The 26,797-nt window shown below is 28.1% G+C and overlaps 1 protein-coding gene across 1 annotated transcript; it reads left to right on the top strand.

Moving 5' to 3' along the window:
• Positions 1 to 1,075: 1,075 nt before the first annotated feature.
• LOC111635807 (putative fatty acyl-CoA reductase CG5065) lies at positions 1,076 to 24,063 on the top strand. The gene is made up of 13 exons (XM_023380898.1): positions 1,076 to 1,242; positions 1,334 to 1,433; positions 4,270 to 4,357; positions 4,440 to 4,556; positions 4,630 to 4,805; positions 4,896 to 4,968; positions 5,153 to 5,259; positions 5,332 to 5,509; positions 9,352 to 9,419; positions 16,299 to 16,532; positions 18,232 to 18,361; positions 23,523 to 23,650; positions 23,723 to 24,063. The coding sequence occupies exons 3-13, from the start codon at positions 4,274 to 4,276 to the stop codon at positions 23,853 to 23,855; spliced, it is 1,428 nt and encodes a 475-aa protein (XP_023236666.1). The 5' UTR covers positions 1,076 to 1,242; positions 1,334 to 1,433; positions 4,270 to 4,273; the 3' UTR covers positions 23,856 to 24,063.
• Positions 24,064 to 26,797: the final 2,734 nt, after the last annotated feature.

Here is a 26,797-nt window from a genome sequence, read left to right as displayed (position 1 = left end):
AATTCCCAAAGAAATTCCTCCCAGGAGGCACTTCTTCCCCTTAGTAGATCACCAATACGAGTATGTTAGATCACCCAGATCGTTGCCTTATCCCATCAATCCTACAATCCAGATAGATACCATTCCATCAGATTAATGACAGAATTTTAAAACTATAACTGTAAAAAATATTAACGTTAAATATCCACAAAGAAATTTTAGAATAATAAGATAAAAATAGGCTTTCGAAATTATTACTCAAAAACATAGCATTCATTGAAATACAGCTTCTGCGACTTAATTCATTCCTGGAAAACCGTCGTAAAACGAACCTGTTCTATTTCCTGTAAGTTCAATGTCACAAATTGAGATTATGTTCCTGGAAGTAGTCTTCTTTGCATAATGTCACCCAGTTTAAAAAAAAAATATGAAATTTTATACTCGACGTAAAAGTGTGGAGTCATAAAAGAATCGGTCGTAAAACGAGGTATATAATAAACTTATCTTCATTAAAATATCAAAAATTAGCAGATTTTATAAGTATTCAAATCTNTTAGAGAATAAATTTTAGATTTATAAAACATGAAAATAAACTTGTATTTAAAAAAAAATGTTTAAAAATTAAATATATCTTATTTTTTATAATTTAAATTAAATATTAAGTAATATGTATTAATTACAATTATAATTATCATTTTACTCCATTTAAATTCACTAAATTAAAAAAAAATTAAATTTAAATGCAAGTCTATGCCCAATATTTTAATAATTTAAAATGATTTAAAACTTAATTTAATATTAATTATAAAATTATTAATTAATTAGTTAAACAATTAAATTAGTTAATTATTATTAATTTAATTTAAATCTATAATGTTAAAGTTTATTTGTATAAGCTTGATTATGCATGTACCGTACGTTTTATAATTATTGTTAGAAATAGAAACTTAAAATATATTATTATTTATTAATTAGTTGATTAAACATTTAACTTATATATGGTGATTTTTAATTACAATTACATTTAATTTTTTCATTACAGTTTAGAGAAACCGTAAAAATTATCTCACGATATCGTTTATCGTTATATTAAACTTGAAGTATATTGGAGATAAAATATCATCGACAACACGAAAATTAGTGAAAGGATAATGTAAAATTGGAAAATTTAAGCACTTGAATAATAGAACACAAAAGGAGAGGAAAAAAAAGAAGAGAAATGGAAATTATTTTTAATTGCACAAACAAAATAAAATGTGAAATGTGAGGAATTATTATTATAATTTTTTTTTGAAGAATTGTTTAGAAGGAAAAGTGTTTATTGTGTGAAATCTCAAATCTGAATTGTTAAAAGTAACACGTGTTAACGATGACATCATAAAAAGTATTTGGCCAACGGGAGTTTATTGCGGAACAAGTGGACAAGTTTGTCATAACTTCAGGTGAACGCACAGGTAAGCCGGTATATTTCTTTATGATTCTTCCTACTTTAATCTTCTGCACGTATTTTTCATTAAAATCCGTTATATAATATAAATAATGTTCACATATTTCGAATTTTCAGGTATAATTTTATTTATAAAACTATAATGAATTATTATATAGGCCTACACAGAAGAAAATATAATAATTTTTATTTACTATAATGTATATGTTTTTTTTTTCTTTTCCTGAGCAAATGTCTTTTTATTTCTTAAAAGCATAAATTGATGATATTAAAATTAGGAAAATTATATTTATTTAAAATTTTTGCTCATATATTTAGTAATAAATCACTTTATAATTAATATTTTAAAGTAAATAATTTTGATATTAAAATTTATTATAAATACTATAATATTTGAAAAACATTTTTTAAACCAGGCTTTTTAGATTTTATATTTTGAATTTATGAATTTATTTATCGTTCGGTTATTTATCGGATAAAATATATTAAGTCAAGTACATAAAATTACCCATTCGATCAAAACTTAATTTAGTTTATACGCTATATCCGGCAATCATCCCATTCTTCTTCTAGGACAGAATTAGGATGCATATCGAAGATCAAGGAAAAATACAAACATATATGCTACAGATCTACCTACAGGCTTGAACCCACAGCTTTTATCTGTTTCTGGATTATTTATGGTTATATTATCGGCTTTGTACTTTGCATAAACAATCTTATATATTTAAAAGTCATTATTTATTTTTATTGTATAATTTCGATATATTTTTGCTTTGCTTTTTATCGTAATTTGTTTATATTGCGATAAATAGAATCTAAAGCAATATAATTATCAGAAGAAAGAAAAAATAATAATGATTTGAATATATTTTTTAACATTTTAAAAAGCTTTTATTCGTCATGTTTTTCGAGTTTGGGAATGAAGTATATGATGGGGGTAAGACTCTCACCATATATTTAACTACAGTGCATTTACTCATACATCATGATTAAATTGTACATTTGGTTATGTTTATCGAGTGGGGAGTATAGTGGGATGGATAACCCTCTAAAACATCATTAAAATCCATTGGCATTGTCATCGGACTTAGGTGCTGTACTATCCTGTACTTAATCAAAGTTCCAGCCTTCTATCTTAATTATTAATAGAAGTGGATTAAATTTAAATTGCAAGTTTTGAGGTCATGATGCAAAGCAAGTTAAATTTAAAAGCGTTTAATAATAATAATAATAATAATCAAACGAAATTCCGCTGTTATAAATTTTATTTTGGTAGAAGTAAATTAATAGTAAATTAAGAAAAATTATTATTGAATAAAATATGTTTTCATATATAACGATATTTACTACAAAAATTGATGATAATTATGTAAAATTATTATATAAAAAATATTCATTTGATTTTAGATACAATCGATTATGAAGATTAAATAAAATTATACTTTTCATTTAATAATTTATAGTTATGTAAAATATTGATGGCCGAATGGTCGAGGTTTATGGCGTAAACTTATTTCTCTGTGAGATTGGGAACAAATCCGAGTATGCGAAAAGATTAGTAATTTTTCGGGGTAGTCTGCCCTGAATATGGCTGGGTAATAATCCCTTATTACCCAGCCATTTCCATTATGGATCTGGCCGAACCCATGATGGGCATGATCAAACGTAGCCTCTTTGGGGCGGAAAGAATAAAGAAAAAGTTATAAAATATTATATTTTAACATTGAGAATACGATTTACGTGCATTATTTTGCGTACTAAATTATAATAATAAGAAAGTTAAAAAAGACATAGACCTAATATGAAGAAGATAATTTATACAATAATAAATTATTTAATTATAGATTTATGGTAGATACGGAGCAGGATTTGCACATAAACTAAACAAGCTGCTGCTTAAGGGCCTATCATTTTTATATGTAGGCTATCAGTATTTAGTGGAGAGGAATGGTCTTAATGTTAGAGCTTAGGCTCACGACAAGCAATGCAATTAATTGATTTAATGTAAACAGATTGTTAAGCAAAATCAATATAATAATCACAATTTTGATGTCATTACAAATCTGTTAAAATATTTTGAAAATGGATAGGCTCGTGTATTAGAATTTGAAATACGAAGATATTTTAATGAAGAAAACTAGACGTAATTACATTAATTAAATTAATGCTACTCTAGAATAAATATTTATCGATTTTACTTAAATTTGGAAAAATAAATATTCTATAAAGATAAACCTACATTTTTTTACAAATAAAGAAAAATAAATAAATAACTTTTATCCTAAGTTTTATTATTTATTTACTATGTAAATCGAAAAATATTTGCAGAAGAATTGAATTTCATTAGGTACTTATGAATTTATTCATTTTGAATTCAATTTAAAAAATATATATACTGTATAACTAAACAAATAAAAGTACATATGCGGTTTATAATTACAAAAAATTAATTTTAGCAACCTAAATTTAGTATTTTAGATGTTTAGAATCTGGACTGCCCAGGCAGTTAAGGCCTCAGTCTACCGTTCTGGGTACCGAGGATTTGATCCCGGGTCTTCAAAATGCAGTGATTTTTAGGGTGCACTGTGATAGGGACCCATCTTTCACCACCCGTTCGGCCACATTATGGACCTGAAAAATGCACTCTTAGTGTCTTTTTCAGGTGCTGATAGTATGAAAAATGAAGAAAGATGTATAAAATTAATTAATTTTTATATAAGTATGTTTTGAATTGTTAATTATTTAGTTTCTACTTTCTAAACAAAATATTTTGAAATGTTTTATTGCTTAATACGACGTACATTTCAAACTTTTCTTATGTTTTTTCCCCCTTTCTATAGAATAATGGCTTTCGAGAACAGTATTGTGTCAGAGTTTTACAATGACAAATGCATCTTTATAACAGGTGCTACAGGTTTTATGGGAAAAGTAAGACATATGTTTTTTTATTTTTTCAATTTAATTGCATAATTTTTAACGCTAACGAAATTTATTAAAATTAACTTTAAAGGTTATGTTGGAGAAATTATTAAGAAGTTGCGAAGGTATTAAAAATATTTATGTTTTGATGAGACAAAAGCGTGGAAAGAGTCCACAAGACAGGATTGAAGATCTGTTTAACTGCAAGGTAAAATAAAAAGAATTAAGTATATATTTCATGTATTTTTTATATTAATTAAATATCATTTTATTTTTTTAAGGCATTTAGTGTTTTAAGAGAAAAAAATCCAGATTCATTTAAGAAAGTTATTATGGTAGCAGGTGATATTACCAGTCCAAATCTAGGTCTTTGCCAATCAGACATTGATTTACTTGCTGAAAATGTGAATATTGTATTCCATTTGGCTGCTACTGTTCGATTCGATGAACCGTTGAAGTAATATATTTTTTAATTGTAGATTTGATATTAATTTATTATTAATTATAAAACTTTAATTAATATATTTAAGATTGTAATATTATATAGGCAAGCCATGAAAAAAAATGTACTTGGAACGCGTTATACGCTTGACGTTTGCCAGAAATTTCCACATTTAATGGTAAGTGATAAATGACATATCTAAAAGCTACATTAATTTTTATGATGTACTATAGTTGTATAAGTTTATACCTAATTAAATGAAAAATAACTCAATTTTTAATATTAATTACTTAACAAAATAGCAATTTTTATAATTACAGAAGTCGTACAACTGCTAATTAATGAATAATTTGCTATTTTAGGCATTGATTCACGTGTCAACTGCTTACTGTCATTGTGACAGAAAAGAGATTGAAGAAACAATATATCCAGCTTCAATTAATTTACAAAAAATTATAGATATTGTTGAGTATGTACTTTATAATTCGATGTAATTTTAATATGGAAAATATTATAAAATTTATTTATATATTATTTACAGTTGGATGGATGAAGATACAATAAATGCAATAACACCGAAATTAATTAGTGGAAGACCTAATACATATACTTATACTAAAGCATTAGCTGAGAACCTTTTGGAAGAGGAATGTGGACAATTACCGGTAGCTATTGTCAGACCTTCGATTGTTTCTTCTTCTTGGAAGGAACCATTTCCTGTAAGGCTTCATTTATTATTTATTTCTTAAGCATAAGTTTGAATTAGTATAGGGAAATATTTTATGAAATAACTGTGAAAACAATCAGTTATATAATCAACTGAATTTTAGAATATTAAAAATTAGTTATAATTAAATAATTTAAGATTCAAATAAATTAATTGATCGATGAAGTATATTGTTGAATATTTTGTTTTACAGTTCTTTATACATAACACTTGTGTGGAAATATAATAACAAGTAAAGCATTTTTCCTTATATATATATAATGATAATTACATCAAAAAACGAATATAAGGAAAGATAATATTTCGGAAAATGTTAAATAAATCAAGTTAATTATAATAATTCATAGTGCTAATGATAAACTTTTAACAATATTTACTTAAACATAAATTAGCCGATAAGGAAAATTTTGCAGAGAGCAATGTATCTTTACCCGGTTTTATTTCTTCACTTAATCAGCGTTGAAATATTGGTTTTTTATACTAGGAAATATTTTAACTACGCTAAATTGTTTTGCTTAATTGTGTTTTGCTATCTTCCAAAGATAATTTATAACGGTTAAATATTATCTTTATTTGCTTATAATTTTGAGAAATTTTAACAATTGTTTTTTTTTTTAAACAAATTTTAAATAAAGTTTAAATATTAAAAACATTCTTAAAAGGAGGATGTTTATTAGTCTTATTCATTTAGTTTCTTCTTTTGTTTCTGTAACAATAGATCTTATTTGTCTCTTATATCGTTAAAATATGCGATTTTGTTGAACTATACAATTGATTTTATACCAGGTCTATCTTATCGATTATATTAGACCCACTTTACGACTAGTATAAATTTGTATTATCATTGTAAGGAATTTCGTATTTTTGTTGGCCCTCTAGGTGTAGTATTATAAGTCTGAACTGCTAGAAAAGCTATCTAAATTTACTAGACTGGGCTTATAGCTTATAGAACTGCTATCTTAACGATAGTTACGTCGTAAATACGGAATATATGTTATTATATAAATATAATTTCTCTATTAGATCTGGGGGACCTGGGATCGAATTTGAGAACCCGAAAATCCCAGGAATTTTAGGTCTTTCATGAATCCAGTCCCTCACCATTTGACAGCCCCCATTGTAGGCCTGGCTGAACCCATGATGGATAAGGAAAGAAGGCCTTCTTAATGTCCACAAGCCAGAAAGAGTTAAAAATAAAAATATACAGTATAGCCTATTTATTTAGTTTTAGTGTTTCTACATACAGTATTGTATATATTTAATATATTAATATTACGTTTAGGCGTGATACAAAATATTTTAACACACGTGCTGAGATATGTCTAAAATATTTTAAAAATAAATGTCATTGTTAACATTTATATACCTTTCTTATATAATATGTCTTTCTTCATCTATTATTGAAAATTATACAGTTTCATTTGAATAAAAAATATTATCGAAGTGAGATACTACAGTTATATTTTATAACTTTGCTTCAAAAAAATATTGAATCTAAGTTTGCTTAATATGTTTTAGTGGTACTGTATCAGCTCTAATGATACAGTACTAATTAAGTTACAAAAGAAATAAGCCATTGACATTTATTTTGAATAAATAAAAATGACTTAATTATTTATATGTATTTCTGTTATAAGCTAGATGCACGTGTTCAATTATTTAATGTAAATAGAAGTACATACTGTGTAATTAATTAATTTACTGAATTTGCCCATTTAAAAAAGACAAAAGTATGTATTAATTTCAATAAACTTTTTAAAACTTGCTTACAAGGAAAAGCGACTTCTTAATACTTCAACACAAAACTTAAACCTTAATCAATGAATCTGTATGCTTATTTTCTGTGATGTTTTCGAGAGGAATGTTCTTCCATCATCAGCGTTAAACGAAACAGTTACAGTGGTCGAATGGATGAAACCACTAAACACTAGTAATTGGTTGCGAGTTCGTGCCTCGCCAGCTAGCCCCTTGGAGTTTTCTTCGTGTATCTAGCATCTGAATAGGACGTATCCGGTAGGAAATTCCCAAAGAAATTCCTCCCAGGAGGCACTTCTTCCCCTTAGTAGATCACCAATACGAGTATGTTAGATCACCCAGATCGTTGCCTTATCCCATCAATCCTACAATCCAGATAGATACCATTCCATCAGATTAATGACAGAATTTTAAAACTATAACTGTAAAAAATATTAACGTTAAATATCCACAAAGAAATTTTAGAATAATAAGATAAAAATAGGCTTTCGAAATTATTACTCAAAAACATAGCATTCATTGAAATACAGCTTCTGCGACTTAATTCATTCCTGGAAAACCGTCGTAAAACGAACCTGTTCTATTTCCTGTAAGTTCAATGTCACAAATTGAGATTATGTTCCTGGAAGTAGTCTTCTTTGCATAATGTCACCCAGTTTAAAAAAAAAAATATGAAATTTTATACTCGACGTAAAAGTGTGGAGTCATAAAAGAATCGGTCGTAAAACGAGGTATATAATAAACTTATCTTCATTAAAATATCAAAAATTAGCAGATTTTATAAGTATTCAAATCTGTCATTAGAATAATTAAAACAAAATTAATTAAATTATTAATATAATAAATTACATATAACAATAGTTTACATAGTAAATTTGAAATATCGCTAAAAGACCTTTATTGTTATTTTATAAAAATCTAAAGGCATTTACAAATGATCATTTTATAAATTTAGCATTGATTTAAGTGAAAATGAAAAATAGAAAAATATTAAAACACTTTCAAAGATCTCTTTTATTTTTATAAACTAAAAACATATTTTATTACATTTAATTTAGAAAATATTTAGGCTATACGATTTAATTGCGTCTCGTAAGACTTTATTTAACAACACTTATTAATTTAAATAATTTGGATAATAATTAAATTAATAAAAGGAACTAAATATTCAACAATTCATGATTTTTATTTAATTATTGAACATATCAATATAAATATTCTAACGTACAACTTAATTTTCCACACATAGATTTCTTCCTGTACTCGCTTATATTATACATATTAAAATTATCGAAATTAGAGATAATTGCTTTCTATATAGGCTAATCTATAATATACAGTCGACCCCCATAACACTGACGATAATTCCATTTTATATGAATTCCATGTTGTGGGAGTAACTTAGATTTTACAAATACACATGTATTTGTAAAATCTAAGTAACTCGTACAACATGGAATTCATATAAAACGGAATTATCGACAGTGTTATGGGGGGTCGACTGTATTGTGTAATTTTATGTATTTGTATTTATATAGACTACTAATATAACTTAAAAAACAATATTTGAAATTAATATTCAATATTCGTTTAAAATATATCGTTATAAATGTTCAACATTTTAAAATTAATTTTTAAAGGAGAAAATATTTTGGAAATGTTATTTAGGATTTTATTAACTGGGAGAAGGCTATTTATAAAATTATATTGTATGATTAGCCTAATAATACTTTACAAATAAGTAATTAATATGGGGAAAAATAAATGTTTAAATATTTTGGTATGTAATTAATAGAAACCAAGAATAATAAATATAATGAATGTTTAAAGTGTTTGATAATGCTAAATTTGACAAAACTGTCCTCAATCCGAAATTTGACTGCTATCCTCTAGCCTTAAGCAAAATTGTATCGTCTTTATAATTCACCTAAAGGTCTTCGGCCGCAGAATGTAGAACAAACTAGAAACAAAAACCAGTTAGTAATATAACTACAAGGTTAATCACCTTTTATCAACAATTTAATTTTACAAGAATACAAGAATAGATTGTAATTTAAGTTTCTTTTTTTTTCTATGTAGGGTTGGGTAGATAACTTCAACGGTCCAACAGGAATTATAGCAGCTGTAAGTATTTATTTTTACATTCTGTACGTTATGAGCTATGTTTTTTATTTGTAAAATTAATTTATAGTTAGTTATAAACAGAATTTAGGGAAAAATTAATTAATTTTCTTAGTGCAACTAAAAATATTTCGGTTATCTGATGACAGAATTAACGATACTTTCCTTTAAAAGTTTCACTCTTAATGATTCATTTAATTATCGATATATCATGAAATTTGTTAGTCTAATAATTTTATTTAAAATATTTTAAACAAATTTAAAAATTAATTAAATTTATAAAATATGTATTAATACGTAAAAACATATTTAGCTTGTTTAAAAAAATTTTGAAAAAGTTATTAATACAAATAATTTAATGTATATTTTTGGTAGAAGAAAAGACAAAATTTTATAAACTAAAAACTATTTAAGATAGTATTGAGCATATCTATCAGTGGCTAAAGCTCGATTCCCGAGCTGCACATGGCCACAGTTCAAGCAGACGTGTAAAGCCGTGTAAAGCTTTAAAAGAAATAGCATCAACCAAGAAATAGCAGTCTCATGGTACTATTATCATCCCGTGTTATGTTGTATTACCAAATAATCTGCCTTTAGCAGTACTGTATAGACTTCTTAAGTGCTGCTCTTGAACTATGTCTAATTGATTATCCTGATTTATACATATGTGGAACACATATTTAATTTATTGATCATGCATTACTAGTTGCTTCAGAGCTTATTCTTAGGAATTTAATAATCACAAATTTTTATCAATTATTTTTTGTTCAAAATTTTTTGTATCTCAAATTATTAGGTTGTTTCTTTTTATCTAATGTTTTATTTCATGTGTGATTTGGGTGTTTTCTGTCAGCTATCTTCAAAATAACGTTATACAGCTGTTTTGAGAGTGGTTATTTTCGTTTCTCGTTCTCGTATGATTTGACTATCCATCAAAGATATTAAACTTATATATATATATATATATATATTATTAATATTCTATCTGATAACAATTTCTGATGCGTTTATTGCGTTTTATATTATTAATTTCTATTAGTATTAGTTAGTATTACTTTCTGAAGTAGTTATTGTTAGTTATACTGAACCAAAACATGCAAACATGCATTAAACCCCCTATACGCAACTGTGAAATAATGAAGCAGATACAATTCCGCTTGGTATACTGTACATGTATCGCCCGAAAACAAATAGCGAGTTAAAAAGTACAACCATAATCAACACTATCCATTGCAGAGAGATTTTTTGAAAACTCTATTTATATGAATTAATTAGATCCTAAATTTCAATTAAAACTATAAATTGGGAGGATAAAATTGACGTAAATATTATTATAAATAATTTAATATTGAATGTTTTACAATCACTGACTAAACTATAATTCATTTTTCTTTTATTTTATTCTCAACTTTGTTATAAAATTTTAAATATCGTTTAAGTACTATTCATATATTTTTCGATTTTTTTCGTATTTTTTATGATTCTTAAAATTTTTTAAAATTTATATCACTTCTTTGCTTTCATTGACTAATTTAACTCAATTACAATGCAATAAAAATGAAATTTTAAAGACTTGTACTATAACACAAAATTCATATTTTAGACCGTATTTTTAAATATATTTTCATAATTCTATTAATTGTTTAAGATATTTGAAGAAATTAATTGTATAATTCATATTAACGTTGTAAATACTGTATGCAGAAACAGGAAAATAAATCGATTTTAAAAGTCAATGGAATATTACACGTAATAAATTTTAAATTAAGTTAAAAATATACGTATAAATAACAAGAAATTGACGTCAAATGTTAGGCAAAAAAATAAGGAAAGATGTTGCAGATAAATGATAATATTGTTCAAATGCACAATAGATTAATTATTTAAAATATATTAATTGCCTGGAGATATGTACTGTACTGAATAAGGAACTATAACAAATTATCTTATTTAAAAATTTAAAGTACGATTGAACTTTGTAAACATCTAAGAGTCGATCATTAATAAAATATGTAATTTACATTGTTTTTATGGAAAGACAAAATTGAATTTATAATTTCTCTTATCTATTGTTAAATTTTCTTCCTCTTCTATTTCTATGATAAAAGATGAAATGGAAATGATTTGACTCATAGATTTGGATCTTATCTGAGTGTAATTTTCTCTTGTTTACAAAATTAATGCTACTAATTTATTTTGTTAACAGTGAACCGGGATGGTAACAATCAATACATTTTTTTATTGAATTCAACAAATTGGATTAAAACATTGTTCATACAAATAAAGTAAGAAAAATATCAAAAATGAAAATTTTTATTGTTTTAATTTTCAATAAAAATTAAGTTTTACAGAAGTATAAGTGGACAGAATTACATTTATCGGATTTTTTTAATTGAAAAAATATGGAATTTATTTATTTATATTATTTCTATGTGAAATTGTTTCTGCTTACACTTTTTTTTTTTAAAGCTTTCAACTTAACAGAAACTTAATTTAAGAATATTTCTCGCAACATTTGAACTTATTTCCACATGTTTCTTAGAATAATGTTAAAGTTAAACATAATAACATTTATAATTACGTTCTAACAGTTCGACTTTGTAAGCGAGAGAGAATAACGATGATATTTTTAATCTTTTTTGCTTTCTAATTTTCTAAAAATTGACCAAACTTATTAACAGTAATTCTTAAAAAATATTGTTACTGGAATTCAATTTTAATTTTGTTTAGGTTATATATGCTTAGATTCATTGATATCTAATAAACCTTGTCATTAGGAAAAGTTCATAAATTCATAATTACCCTGAACCAATATAAATGGTTCAGAAACAGAAAACAATGGACAGGTCTAAGGATTGAAACCGCACTAGATAGACATGGGAAAAAAAAGGCTCAACAAGTTCAATCTGCTATATTAAAGATGCGAAAGCGAGAGAGAGAGGGAGTCAATTAAAAATACATATTAAATTTTATTAATATTTCAATTCAAAAATTTTCCCGTGAAACGAGTTAGATAAATGACCGACATGACTCTATCGTTAACAGGAAAAGTATGATGTACAGGGGCAAGAATTACTAAAATCAAGAGCATTGTGACGAAAATTTGCAGCCCGCCATTGTGATGAAATCACAATAAATAATTGCTCCTGTTGATCTTTGTTTATTATTTTACAAACTTAGTAAAGAGGAACGAATATAAGTTGTTTTGATGGTGGGAACTCGCAGTCAGCGAGATGCTGGCGAAAAGTTTAACAGGCTGCATCCAGACTTCTCATCAATCGCAATCAACGATCTAAATGCAGCATCTTAAACTTTTTGGCAACTTTACGCTGACTGAGAATCTTCACTATTAAATTAACTTGAATTTATTCTTCCTTATTCAGAGCCAAGCTTTTCCTGTAAAAAAAAAAAAAACAAAGACCAAAATAATTTCTATGGTTCCACTTATGGGACACCCTATATAAGATTGCCTATTCTTTCAAATTAGTTTGCTATACACAAATTATTTCTGCTGAAGTGCGTTAAATTTAACTCTTGCTTGTAGTATAAGTTAAATAAATTATGGTCATTTAACTTCTTTATCACGCTAAATTAGGATGTCATAGAACATTATGTAATTTTAATTGTTTTATCTTAAAACATAAAGGTAAAATTTCTTGCAAAATAATAATATAAGCACCAATTTCTGTATTTTTAATTTTTAAATTTATATTATAATTTTTATTTTCGAAATTTTAAATTTTATATATGAAATACATAGGTTCAGATTTCAATATTTTTTATCAAGATCTTATAATTTGTTAATCTTCTATTAGAATTGAGGTTAAAATTCATTGTAAAGCTAAAAAGTTTGGTCAATTAACATTAACCAAATTATATTAAAGATGTATTAACAAATATTATGATTAAAGTTGTACTTTCTGATAAACTTCGTAATATCAATAATTAGTTGTAATAATTACCATCCACTTTTATTAATAGTAAGATGGAAACGAGAGAGTAAAATTGAACAAATAATAATATATTAAGATATTTATAATACATACTTGAATTATATTATACTATACATTTTCTATGAATTTGCATATTATTATAGTATTTACCACAAACAGAATGGCCCTCGTATGGTAGATCTTGAATGTGTATCACTCTTCCTCCATAGCTAAGCAACAAAACTAGAATAGAAATTTCGAAAATTCTTCACATCGTGTGACATTTTATAAATAACAGATTATAACAGTTTGAATAGATCTTATAGTTTTTTAATATACGATCTATATAGGGTCATCGAGAGCTTGTATGGGCCCTGGGGTAAAGTGAGTTCTTTTTGCCTCTTCGTTGATCCTTTTAGCCATCTACTTTTTTCTTGAAAAATGAGATACGTCAAATGTTACTTTATTAATAAAAAGCAGTCTTAAATATTTTATTTACAGTTAGCAAAAATTAACATTACTTTTGTATGTGTAGGAACCACTACGGGCTTCTATGTTTTTTCTGGGTCGAGAAAAAATCCCCAGCTCCTCCCTCTCGATGGACCCGCTTCTATTCTATTCTTCTTCTAAGTTCTATTTCGTATTGAACAAGGAACTATTTCCTTTTACGTATGTGTACTAATGAACATGGCTCTATTTTTATTCTGGGGTAAACTATAAATCATTTTATTTTAAGACTTTCCAGAAGAGATGTTTTTTTTCGAATGTGTATGGCCCGTCAATCACCAGTTACTCTCATTGTAGCCTGGCGAAAGCTATAATGGTTATGGTTAAAACGACCGTTTTATTGTTTGCAGGACGAATAGTCTTTGAAAAAATGAAAGAATCTTTTCTAAAATGTACTTAAATTATTTTTTACATTTAAGATATAATTTTTATTATAAATCCCAATCAAAATATCATTGAAATAAAGTGAAAACTATAAATAACATATATATATATTGTAGAGCCTACGTAACAAGTGGCCAAAATCCTGTCACACTAAGAGCCATATATCGCCTATCAGAAATACGCAAGAGTCACATTCTGTATTGAAACGGTATATTATATTACTGTATTTCCTGTAATAATCGCCCACGTAAATATTCTTGTAATAACCAGCCATCTAACTTCTATTGTAAGGTTGACCTAAATACCGATATATTAGATTATATCGAATTAACTATGAATGCAATGTTTTCTAATATCGAATTGAGAAAAACGAATACCAGCTAATATCGTTATCGATGTTCGATATTAATTCCCAATATCATAAATTTCAAGTACTTCATTCAAATTACCTTTTATATATATATATATTCCGATTTAACTAGTTTTACATTACTTGTTACATTAGTTTGACGTCTTTTTTGTAATCGTGCTTTCTTTCCTTCTTACATCTTATTGAAGTATTCTTAAAACCTATTGAATTATTGGAATATAAAAAGATAAAAAGGGATGTAATATGAAAGGAATATTTCATATTTCCTATAAATATATTATAGGAATTATATTTTATATTTCTTTTATAGTAAATACGGCATATACAAGTATAATTAGAATACTATAGTTATCACTGTTACTTTATTGGTGCTTTATGACCGGATAGGTAAACATTTGTTTAACTTCTTCGACTTTACGTAGTCTTAGCTTTTAGTTGCCCATTCAGGGTTTTTAAGTTGCGAATTACACTTACAATTCCTAATTCCTGTGTATGTCACGCTACATAATAGTTAATTAAACTTGCAAAAATATTACATATAAGTAGGCCTATACTCGAGCTGCAGTTTGATTATCGTGGTTCCATAATATACAAAAAAAAAAAAGATTCAATTAGAATGTTTAAAACATTTACTTTATTGTTGGAATTCTTAGATATATAAGTTATATAAAAAGAAGTCTCAAATTTTGATAATTTTTTCTATAAATCCGAATACAAGAATAAATATAATTGTTATTTGTAAAATATTCAAACAAATACAGGGCGTTAAATTTTCCCGAACGAGTTACTATCACCTTGTTACATAATGTTGTAGTTATCAATACCTTATAAGTACTGTACATTAAAAAGATCTTGAAAATTTTATGAAATCAAGCTTTGTAAATAGAACCGACACCATAATTTTAACATTTAAATACTACAAAAAAGTTCGAAAATAAGTCAACATCATTAACATAAAACAGGTGACGTTAAACATTTTAATTAGCTCATGACAATAAAAACGTTTGTTTAAACAACATTTTTAAAAAATATTTCATACTCTTATTCTATTTACTATTCCATATCTTCTAGTTAATGATAGTTTTTATACAAATCGAATATGAATGTAGTTATCATTGTCTCATTAATAAAGGGTTTAATACACTTAATTGTTAAGGATTTTTTACACCGTCTATATTTTATCAAGCAATTAATTTATTTCTTTCAGCTGGTACTAAGAATTATGAAAATCTCATACAATATATAGTAAAAGTTGAATGAACTTTTACTATACTGTATCGCATATATATATCTCCATTTGGGTCGAAAAAAACAGAAATTTTTTGGGAGGTTGATCCGTGCAGGTTATGTCGGGCCCATTCTCTTATCATCGGCCATCCTACTGTATATATATAAGAATAATTAATAATATTTAACTTTTTAATCGTAAATAAGGGTACAATTATACTATTATTAATTTCTAAATAATTAATGATTATATTTTTAGGGTTTTAANTAATATTACCGATATGTCATCGAAAAGAAAACGTGTTGTATTATCATTAAAAGACAAATCAAAGTATTTGTTTCGATTATCCGGATTTTTCCTTATCCGGACTACCTTCATCCCCAATTAGTCCGGATAATCGAGGTTCTACTGTATTTTGTTAAATATTGCATGAGTTTTATTTTTAAAATTTGATATTAATAGATGTTTCTGATGTATTTTTTAGGCCAAATGAAATAAAGGTATACAACAATACTTCAAACAATTGCATTACATGGGATTGTGTCTACAGATATGTTTTTCCGCTATTTTCGGTATATCCTCCTTTAGAAGTGTTCCGAATACCTGGAGGTGATTGTACAACGAATCGTTTATGGAATTCTTTTCGAAATATTATAGATCACTACATTCCTGCGCTTATATACGACCTCATATCGTATATGATGGGGAAAAAGCCCATGTAAGTTTAAAAAATGCGGTACTATATTGAATAATCTATTATAACGTGCAAGCAGATAATCATGTAAAAATTGAATGCATAAATCAGTTTATTCTCCTGTTTCTCATAGAGAAAAAAGCACGCCGTGTTCTAAAAAATGGCATAAAATCTTTTGTAATATTCAAGATGACTTTGCAAATCTTATAGCTTGGTGGAAGACGATGGCACAAAACTTTTTTAATTTCTACGTTTTTGCGTAGATTAACTATTTATTAATTCATTGATCAATAGTAAATACCAACAACAGACAACCAAGTTATAAACAAATATTCAAGATTTATAAAAATATTTATATATTGATGATGATAATGTACTTGATAATGTACATAATTGACTTCAATATTATGAGTACCGTATTTCCATACCGCGCTTCATCTATAAAATCATGCTCTTATATCCGCGTATAAAAGCAATAAGAAGTAAAATCGTCTCTGCATTCTGCAAAGTACCTAAAAAAACTCGCTATTTAAAAAAGTTTTATGGTATTGGAAGAAGTTTTTATTTTTGCTTTTTGTTCTTAATAAAAAATAGATGTCACTGAATAGTTACTTTATTAGTACATTTATATTTAATTTACATTGACACAGTGCTGCAGCGCTTTATAAGCCAAAACAAGCTAACACACATGCGAACATGCGGGTATTTGCGTGGAAAAACAGTATTTTATTGGACAATATTTTAATTAAAATACTTTTTCATTTTTATTTTTTATTAATGTTTTAAATACAAACAATTTATAGATTAATAATTTATAGATTTTATTATCCATTCTCATTAGCCAGCTGTGACAATAACTGAGAATGCATAATAAGGTCCACTGACCCACGGCATGAGCCAAAGATGATAAACAAGGATTAACAGTTCTATCAGTTCCAAATCCACTCTCCAACAAAGCTGAAGACAAGAAAAGAAAAAACATTGGAGAGAGCAACCAAAAACTCATATTTATCCAAGGAAAAGGCATATCAGGAACATTCAACATAAGAGACACTAATCAATTCACAAAATCTCCAATCATAATAGGCATAATAAAAAAAAATATATAATAAAAGCGTGTACTGTAACAAATATATTATAAAAATGGCTTTTCCAATCAAGGAACCAGGCGTCTCAATTTCTCCCTGCTTATACCAGCGATCTTACTTGTACATATTGTTACTCATCAATGTTTGGATAAGATCACTGATCACTAGAAGTCGGTTACGGGTTTGCACCGGACCATCAGGCTGGCAACTGAAGATTTTTGGATTTTATTCAAACAAACAAACAAAATGAATATATCTTCAGTACTTTTGGAATGAAAATGGTGCAATGAAATGGTGCAATGTTGACTCACTTCGTGTATACTTAAATTTCCATATAAAGTTCAATATTATAATTTAAACATTATTCATAACAGACAATTAATTTAAAATATATAAAATTGTAATTAAATTGTCTTCTACATTTATCAATCTTTATTCTTTATTATTTTTTGAAATTTCAATTATTCTGTTAATTGAAATCTTTCAATCCATTCGTTTTTCATAAATAGGTTTAAAGAATTATAAATTAAGATAAAAAATTTAGTATTTAGTGTGTTATACTTGTATAATAATTTTATAGAGATCTGGCATAGTTAATAATTATTATACGAATTCAAAATTATAATTTCTTATAGGATGATCAATCTTTACCGAAAATTATCAAAAGCACTGGATTCTTTGGAATATTTTGCAACAAATGAATGGAAGTTTCGATGCGATAATACTCAAAAATTAGCAGAAATATTATCTATTGAAGATCGTCAGGTAAGAAAAGTGTTGGATATTTATTTTTTATTAACTCTATGGGTATTAAGAATGAATTTTATTCGTGTCCATTTTGAGTTTTGACTGGCCCATAATGGGACAGTCGAATGACAGGGGATGGGACTCGATAAATCCGTTCTAGAGCGAAAGCTTCTTAAATATTTTCCATTAGCAATCTCATTTTTTGCTCAAGAACATTTTATCCGATCCGGATATCGCGACTCCGGATATGTAGATACAGAACAAAAAATAAATTTGCAAGTCAAACATTACTGGTAATAGTTTAAATCAGTGCTTCTCAAACTTTTTTGCATCACTGCTTCCTTGGTTGTGACTGTTAGTAGTAGCGGCCCCTATTCTGTGTTCACAGGGGCCCTACTATCATGCATAACACCCCCTTGGAAAATTAAAACGTCTCCAGGGGAACCCTCACTTTGAGAAGCACCGATTTAAATCAAAGAAAGTTAATTTCAAACAATTCTTTGTTATAATTTTACCACTTATCACTTATTAGGCCAAAAGCAAATTTGCAATCTAGTGAGATGGATGTGATTATTTATTTTTACATAAAGAATCTTGGCTGAATATTTGATATTGCAGGATGCTGGATATCTTCAACTTTTTTTTAGAGTTGATCATTTTTTGATTTTACATTCTTCTATGATGAAAACGAAAAAATAACACAAATATAGCAAAAAGCATAATGGATAAATTATATGATAATAAAAATTTAAATAATACCGTTCAACCTACTTCAACACAATGATAATTGTAGAGATATTAAGTATGATTTTTTCCTTCTTTTGAAAAAGGAAATAATATTCGAAATAATATTACAGCTTTCCCTTGATAGTCCGACGTTTTTTAATCCGACATGCTCAGTAGTCCGACGCACCTCCCGTCAAGGTACCCGTCTCCGTTACGTGTCTGTTGCACAGAAGCATGTCGCGACGTGAATCTCCCCATCCAATTCTTACACGATGACACACATTTCGTGTGTTTTCCGTTAGCAGTTCTGTTCGAACAGTTGGAGTAGGGAATATTGTAAGCTACTGCTAGCAAAACAACGCAAAATATGTAATTATTTTCGGTAATCCGGACACTTTTGGTAATCCAACACCCTTTGGTCCCATACCTGTCGGACTATTAAGGGAGAGCTGTAATTTTAAAACATATTTAAATACTTTAAATATTCCATAAATTAACTCCTGGTTCTCCTAGTCACAATGTAGAATCCAAGGATGTGCAAATTTTATTCCTACGTGCTACGCTATGGCAAGAAAATTTTATTAGACTTTTCATTTTCGGCAATTAAACTATTATGTTTCTGTAAGTGCACAAAATTTTGATGGTGTTACCTCACACAATGGCATGTACAATGCAAACTTTGAAAAGAGTAAATGACAGTAGAATGAGATTGAATAGGGGAATAGATTTAATTGAATAAATAGTAACAGGTCACAGCGAGAAAAGATGTACGAATGCTTTATTTCTCTGCTATGTATCTATAATGTAATTTTTAATTTAATTAAATATTTTAAATCAAAATGGTTTTCGTAATTATTCGAGGCAAGAGGAACATTTCAGGTTGAAGTGACATCCTTGGCGAATAGTTGCCAAAGTTTACGCGACCCTCCAAATTCTATTATGTGACCCCATATGTGATCGCGACTTAGGCCTATAGTTTACGAATTCCTGCTATAGACCAATAGTTCCCAAAGTGGGCGCATTCGCTTCCTTGGGGGCGGCAGGGGCTCCTGGAATCAGTCCTGAACTGTTCCTTTCATCCATTAAAAGAGGTAAGAAGAAACATTGCGTTTAATGGTTTCTAAACATGAAGAACAACATACGGTAAGGACATAAAGTGTGATGTTATAGAAAAGTTTTTTAAAGAATATTTCCAAACATTTCTCACACAAGGAGAAACGGGATAGGGGTGCTGGGTATATGTTTATGGAACCAATGAGGCGGTGGCTCAAAAAAGTTTGGGAATCACTGCTGTAGACCATTCAAAATTTTTGACAATCTAACCGAAACCCGAAACCAGTGCCTTCAAAATGGCAAGTAAACATTAAAAAAAATTATTAAAATTTTACTTTAATATTAAGGGTAATTTTAATGATTTTTTAAGAACATTTGAACTGATTTTTATTTGGACTATTGATATTTATTATCAACTCTATTTAAAATTATAATACATTATTGTAGTATGATAGCAATATGAAGAGGAAGATAACTAAATTAGTAATCGTTATATATTATTTTAAAATTTATTAAGATATTTATTTAAAAATCTCACAAATTATTTTTACATTGATCATTTTTAATTGAAGATTATACATGTTTTTGGAGGTTAATTTAATTGCTTTTATTTAAGAATTTTTAGCGAAAGAAACGAGCAATTAACAACTATAGAGAAATCCATCGCTTCTATAATATTTAGTCTCGAAACAATATTAAGTTAAACTATAATTACTATTACTTTTTATTTTAAAAAAGAACAACAATAATAATTATGTTGCGAGAGTTGTAGGACTTAACAGTGGATTCTAATTTATATATATTCAGTCATCATGTATAATATTTTCCTATATGACAATATTGAAAATCTATTGAAAATCTGATGGCTGGATGGTCGAGATTGAGAACTCGTCACCCTATCGTTCTAGGGGTTCCAGAATCGAATTCGGGAGGTCGAAGAACTCGAGATTTTTTCTGGTGTTCTAACCCGTGTGATTTTAAAAAGAATGATTTATAGTTTATACAGGGCCTGTTGCAAATTTGGCATCCTTGAAAGACACTAGTACACAGAGTTTGTTAGGATCAGCTACTGAATACACGAGTTTTGTGTTTCAATGAATATTTCGGAATAAAATGCTTCTTTCACTATTGTGGATTTGTTATTAGGAACTAATCATAGGAGGGCTGTTCGTTGCCTTCAGGTTTAAAATATTCAGAACTGGGGTACATTGAGCAATATCTACAAAGATCATTGAGCAATATCCACAAAGATCATTGAAAGCTTTGTACAAATAAAATGTTTATTGCTTGCAGCGCCAAAAGTGCCGTAGTGGTAAATTTTTGTAGAATTTTTTTTTTTTTCAAAAATGTTTTCACATGACCTGAAATGTCACATACTAAATTTTGGACTAATTGGACTAATAAATATTTCCGTAGACAACATTGAATAGGGGGTATTTTAATTACGATCAGCCGGTGTATTGATAGCACAAGTAAACAGCTATTAATGGTAAAATAAATATGCCTGTAGCCTACGAGGCAATTTTTTCAGCAGACATTTAATGATCTTCAAAGTAAGTATAATTCAAGATTAAGTCATCTTCGTGAATATCTATTATGAATCGATTTTCAATATATTTCCCTATTTTTCACTAAAATAAGTGATGAAAAATAATTTATAATTAGCGAAAAGTCTTTGAATAAACGAATTTATAAATGAACATGTGTTTCACCTCTATTTATTCTACAAAAGTAGTAAACCGTTCGGTACTTATTAATAGATAATACAACTCAACAAACGGATCATCTGCCAAGAAGAAAGTGCCTCCGGGGAGGATTTTCAATGGGAAACTAGCGTTTGTTTAGGTGCTACACATGAAGAAAATCTGGAAAACTTCACGTAGTCAGTTTGTGGTCAGACGCGAACTCGGACCAACTACCAATGTTCAGAGGTTTTATCCATTCGCCAGTGATAAAGCGTAATTGAGAATGCAGAGATTAAAAAACATTGATTTTTAAAAATCTCTGCATAATATAATAATGATAAATTAAGGCAATCGTTTATGTTTCTTTTGGAAGAATGATCATTATAAATAATCATTATATAAATAATTTTAATGTTTGGTGAAATTGATTTGCTTAAAATTAATTGTATAATTGTATATAATAGTATTTTGTATAATATTTTTTTAAGACGATGATTTTCACTATTATAAAATGAGATATAAATGACAATATAAATTTGTCTTATATAAGTTACCATCTATATTAATAATAAATAGATTTTGATCTAGTACTGAGATAGGTTAAATTAATAAACAAACTGAGAAATTCTTATCAGTGACCGAATGGATGACATCACTGAATACTGGTTCTGTTGGTCACGGGTTCACGCATCATCAACGAGCTGACCGCGTAGGAGTTTTCCGTGTTTTCTTCACGTGTCAAATTCCTACATAGGATCTAGTTTCCCATAGAAAGTTCTCTCGGGAAGAACCCCACTTTGGCAGATCTCCCATGTGTCTCGTTGTCTTAATTTGGGAAGAACAAAAGTGAAAAAGATGATAAATGAGATGAAGAATAAAAATAATCTGAATGGCTTGATTCTACAATCTCATTTAATTTCTGTAAAAAATGTGATGAATAAATTGTTTCTTACTCAAATTATAAATGCGAAGTAACTAAATAGAACAATGTAGCTGTATAAACGTTGTTCAACAAGTGTAGCTGTATTAAACGTTGTTCGTTTTTCACAAATTCAGGTAATTTGCCTTTAAAAACGTATTAATATAGCTTGAACATATTTATTTTTTGTTATGACATTATACTATATTACATAATACAGTATATAACTTATTATGATGTATTGTTTTTTAAATTATTTATTCTTATACCCTAGTATGTCCTAGAGATACAATTTCACCATGACTAGGATAAGTTTTAAAACTTAAAATTATTATACAGAACATGTTTGACATGGATAATCTTCTCTACAGGATATCTAAATTAAGTATTCTTCACATATTATTTGGGTGGAGAAACAACAACATTAAATTATATAAGACATGTGTAAAAAATGCTTAATCATCTAAAATCTCTCGGAAGAATTTAGGTTAGATGAAATTTGATAAGACAGAAATATTTTTAAAGATTACAGAGTTTTTTTGGTCTCTTTCTGTCACCAAGAAGGCCTTTTTAATCATATCCAGGGCTCACAATGAGACTACTGGGTGATGGACAGAGCCCGAGGCACGTCGGCCATCCGGCTATGAGCAATGACAGTTAATGAATGATTTTATAAATTTTACTTATGATTTTAAGCTTAAATTAGTAATTTATTTTTAAAACAATTGTAATTATCAATTATTTAGAATTTACATAAAATTAAAGATTTAAACATTTCACTTGATTATAATTCTAGACATTTTGTTTCGATACAACGAATCTAAACTGGCTGACTTACTGGGAAGAATCCATTTTAGGAATTAGAAAATATTTGTTTAGAGAAGATCATGCTTCACTTCCATTGGCAAGAAAAGGCATTAAACGGTAATATATTTATAAATATATATTATTTTTAAAGTAAAAAAATATATTTCTAACTTATAAATATATTTTCAGATTATATTATATTGGAGTTACTGTCAGGATAATGGTAATGCTCGGATTATTTTATTTTGTATTTGGACGCTGGGATGGATTTACAGAATTTTGGAAAATTATTTTTGCTTTTCCCAAATTATTTGAAATATAAAAATTAATTTCTATTAAAAATTCACGTATTAAATAATAATTATTATTGAAAATACGGAAAAGATAGCTGTATATATGTCAGCGTTTTTCTAACACGGATTTTCGTTTATATAGCAGGATGATACGTAAAATATTTTTTATATATACATGTATTTTATAACGATTATTATGTACATTCGTTATTATCTGATTTATATGAATTATATTTATTTTTATATATATCTGAACGAATAAATTCTTTAAAATAAATTTATGTGTGTTTAATTTTTTGAGTACTTTTAAGAAGAATATTATAATGAATGAAAAATTATAGGATCAGAAAGAGGCCCTCCTTATTTTCTATACACTTTAAGGTGAGAAGGGAGCGCAAATAGTACATCTTTGTACTCGATGGAGAGGAAGGGGGTTAGGAAATACTGCCTGGACTTTTTTAGTGGTCCTTTTTTTGTCCTTATAGATTACTTATTAGCCACATGAGTAAATTATCAGAGAATATTTGTAGAACTTTTAAAGTAATTTCTTCAATATCAAGGTTCATGAACTATCGTATTCGTAATTAAAGATGGGTTAGCCAAACAAGGAGGGAGGAATCAAAAGTAGCTCAAAAACTGTATACGTAATTAATAGACAGCTCCAAGCTAACTCTGTTAAATTGTATTTATTTGGATTTTTCTCGAACAGATACAAAATATTATAGAAAATCACAAAGCTCTTTCTTTTACTTTTTTGAAATATAAAGTACTGTACATGACACTATATTGATGAGTTGTCTGGTAAAACGGATTTTAATACAGCTTTATAAGTAAACCAATGACACAACTCTGCATTTGAAACGAACTATGTCATTGGCTTGCTTAGCCAGCTGTATTGCCCACCAGTGGCCAAGCGTTCTTCATACCCTGAACACTGGGAGTTTGGTCTTGGGTTCACGCCTCGCTCGGACGGGCTGGCCACGTGGAGTTTTCCGGGTTTTCCCTACGTCTGTAACGCCTAAATAGGGGCCAATTTCCCTTAAAAAGACCTCCCGGAAGGCATCACCGGGCAGGTCGCCCAAGTGTTGCATTGCCATAACTTAACAAACAACATCCAGCTTTATTAAAGCCACTTTACTAGACAACGTTCCCCTTGTTTAGAGGTCATCGCTCGAACTGGAATTTCTATTGAAATTTATTATTGTATTATATAATATTAACATTTATTTTTATTTTTTCGCTTTAATTAAATATATTTAATTTAATGATGAATACAAATAAATATATTAAAATAATTTCTTTCATTATTACACTTTTAAAGTCTCTACCCGTATATAAATCTTAATATGAAATAGGAAAATTTAATCTATAGTTTTATAATATTAATAGAAACACGTTAATTTATTTCACATTAATCAGCTTTTTCACCATAAAATATTAAATGGATTCCTTTATAGTCTTTCCCATAATAAGAATGAATTCAATGTTAATCTACAAACGCAAAGGACAATATTGTAGTTTATGTTCATTCTGAAGTAAAACAATATAGCAGACTTTTCGTTAACTGAAACTCAAGCAAACTGAAAACGAGCAATTATTTATTGTGACATGGTCACAATGCCGCGCTAAAATTTTTAATTTATTTAATTTAAAATATAGTGGGTGATCGGTTAACGAACATAATCCGTTTCAAGACTTTGTTCGCTATCTCAATTGTTCGTTAACCGATTATCATTTATCATAGGGTTTTATGGGAATGTGATTAACCCTTGTGGAGATTCCTAAAATAAAAAAAATAAAAAACATATGCTTTCTTACTAAGTTTATTTATGTGTGATAATAAAAAATATATATATACATAGTCTTGCATTTTTATTAGTCATGTTTTTTTTCCGTTTTGTAGGGATTAAAGAATCTATCTAATGCCGATCGCTTTCCTCTCTTCTTCAGGATTTTCCAGAAGTAATTAATAGCATTGTAATTTTAGAGTCTATTAACATCAATCTGGTTTGAATGCCATTCTAAGTTGTTCTGACAACTTCCCACTTCTTCGAAAGATTTTTAATAGCAGATAGCATCATTAATCCTCTTTTTTCATAAGAAAACATATTTTTCCGAGTTTCTTGGTGTTCATTCAAGAGTTCTTGGTGTTCTTCTGTAGTCAGATCAGTTTCAGGTTCCATTATGAGCTCTTCAATGTTCTTTATTTCTCATATGTGATTTTTGTTACTCCTTAAGCTGCTTGAGTCTTCTTGATTATATCTTTCTTAGCTAAGATTATTCCTACTGTAGACCTATTCAAGCCATACTGCCCAGCAACATCAGACATCTGCCCACCTTTGCTATTATAATCTCACCTTTCGAAAATAAAAATCCACGCAAACCTTAACGAGTGCCCGCCCGACAGTCTCGCGAATACTATAAAAGAATTATTTCTGTCAGAAAAATAAAAGGCTGGAGTTACAACGGAGAGTTTCAAAGTTCGGAGGAATACTATCCGATCAGTATATACCGGGTTGAGCGTCGATGTCGACGTCTCCCGCGCTTGGAAACTTTTCGGAGTGCGGGAGACGTCGAACCAAGACAAGGAAAGCCAATCAGTATTCATTATTTTACGTCGCTTCTTTTTGCGTTTGTTCTGTGAGGCGTTCGTTGTCCGAACATAAAAATCTTTCGCCAAAGTGTACTTGGTCTTGTCTTCCATCTGTCTAGATCTGTCCTATCGGAAAGACGGACGGACGGACGACAGTGGGAATTTATAGGTCTACAATTTTTTCAAATTGTAGCCCAATTAAAATAAAATCGATTTTTGGCGGAAATATCAATATAAGTTTAAACTTGATGCGCCGCGCTGTGAGTAAGCTTATGATTCACACACGTTTGTCTTCTACTCTCACCGATTCAATGGTGGAAAAAGTATCCTGGCAGAGAGCTATCGCAGCATTTGAAACTGTGATAACTTTTGCAGAAC

Source organism: Centruroides sculpturatus, unplaced genomic scaffold (genome assembly GCF_000671375.1).
Source record: "Centruroides sculpturatus isolate CEXI.00-Female unplaced genomic scaffold, Cexi_2.0 scaffold881, whole genome shotgun sequence".
Lineage (NCBI taxonomy): Eukaryota > Metazoa > Arthropoda > Arachnida > Scorpiones > Buthidae > Centruroides > Centruroides sculpturatus.
This window is presented reverse-complemented; position numbering and strand designations above follow the sequence as displayed.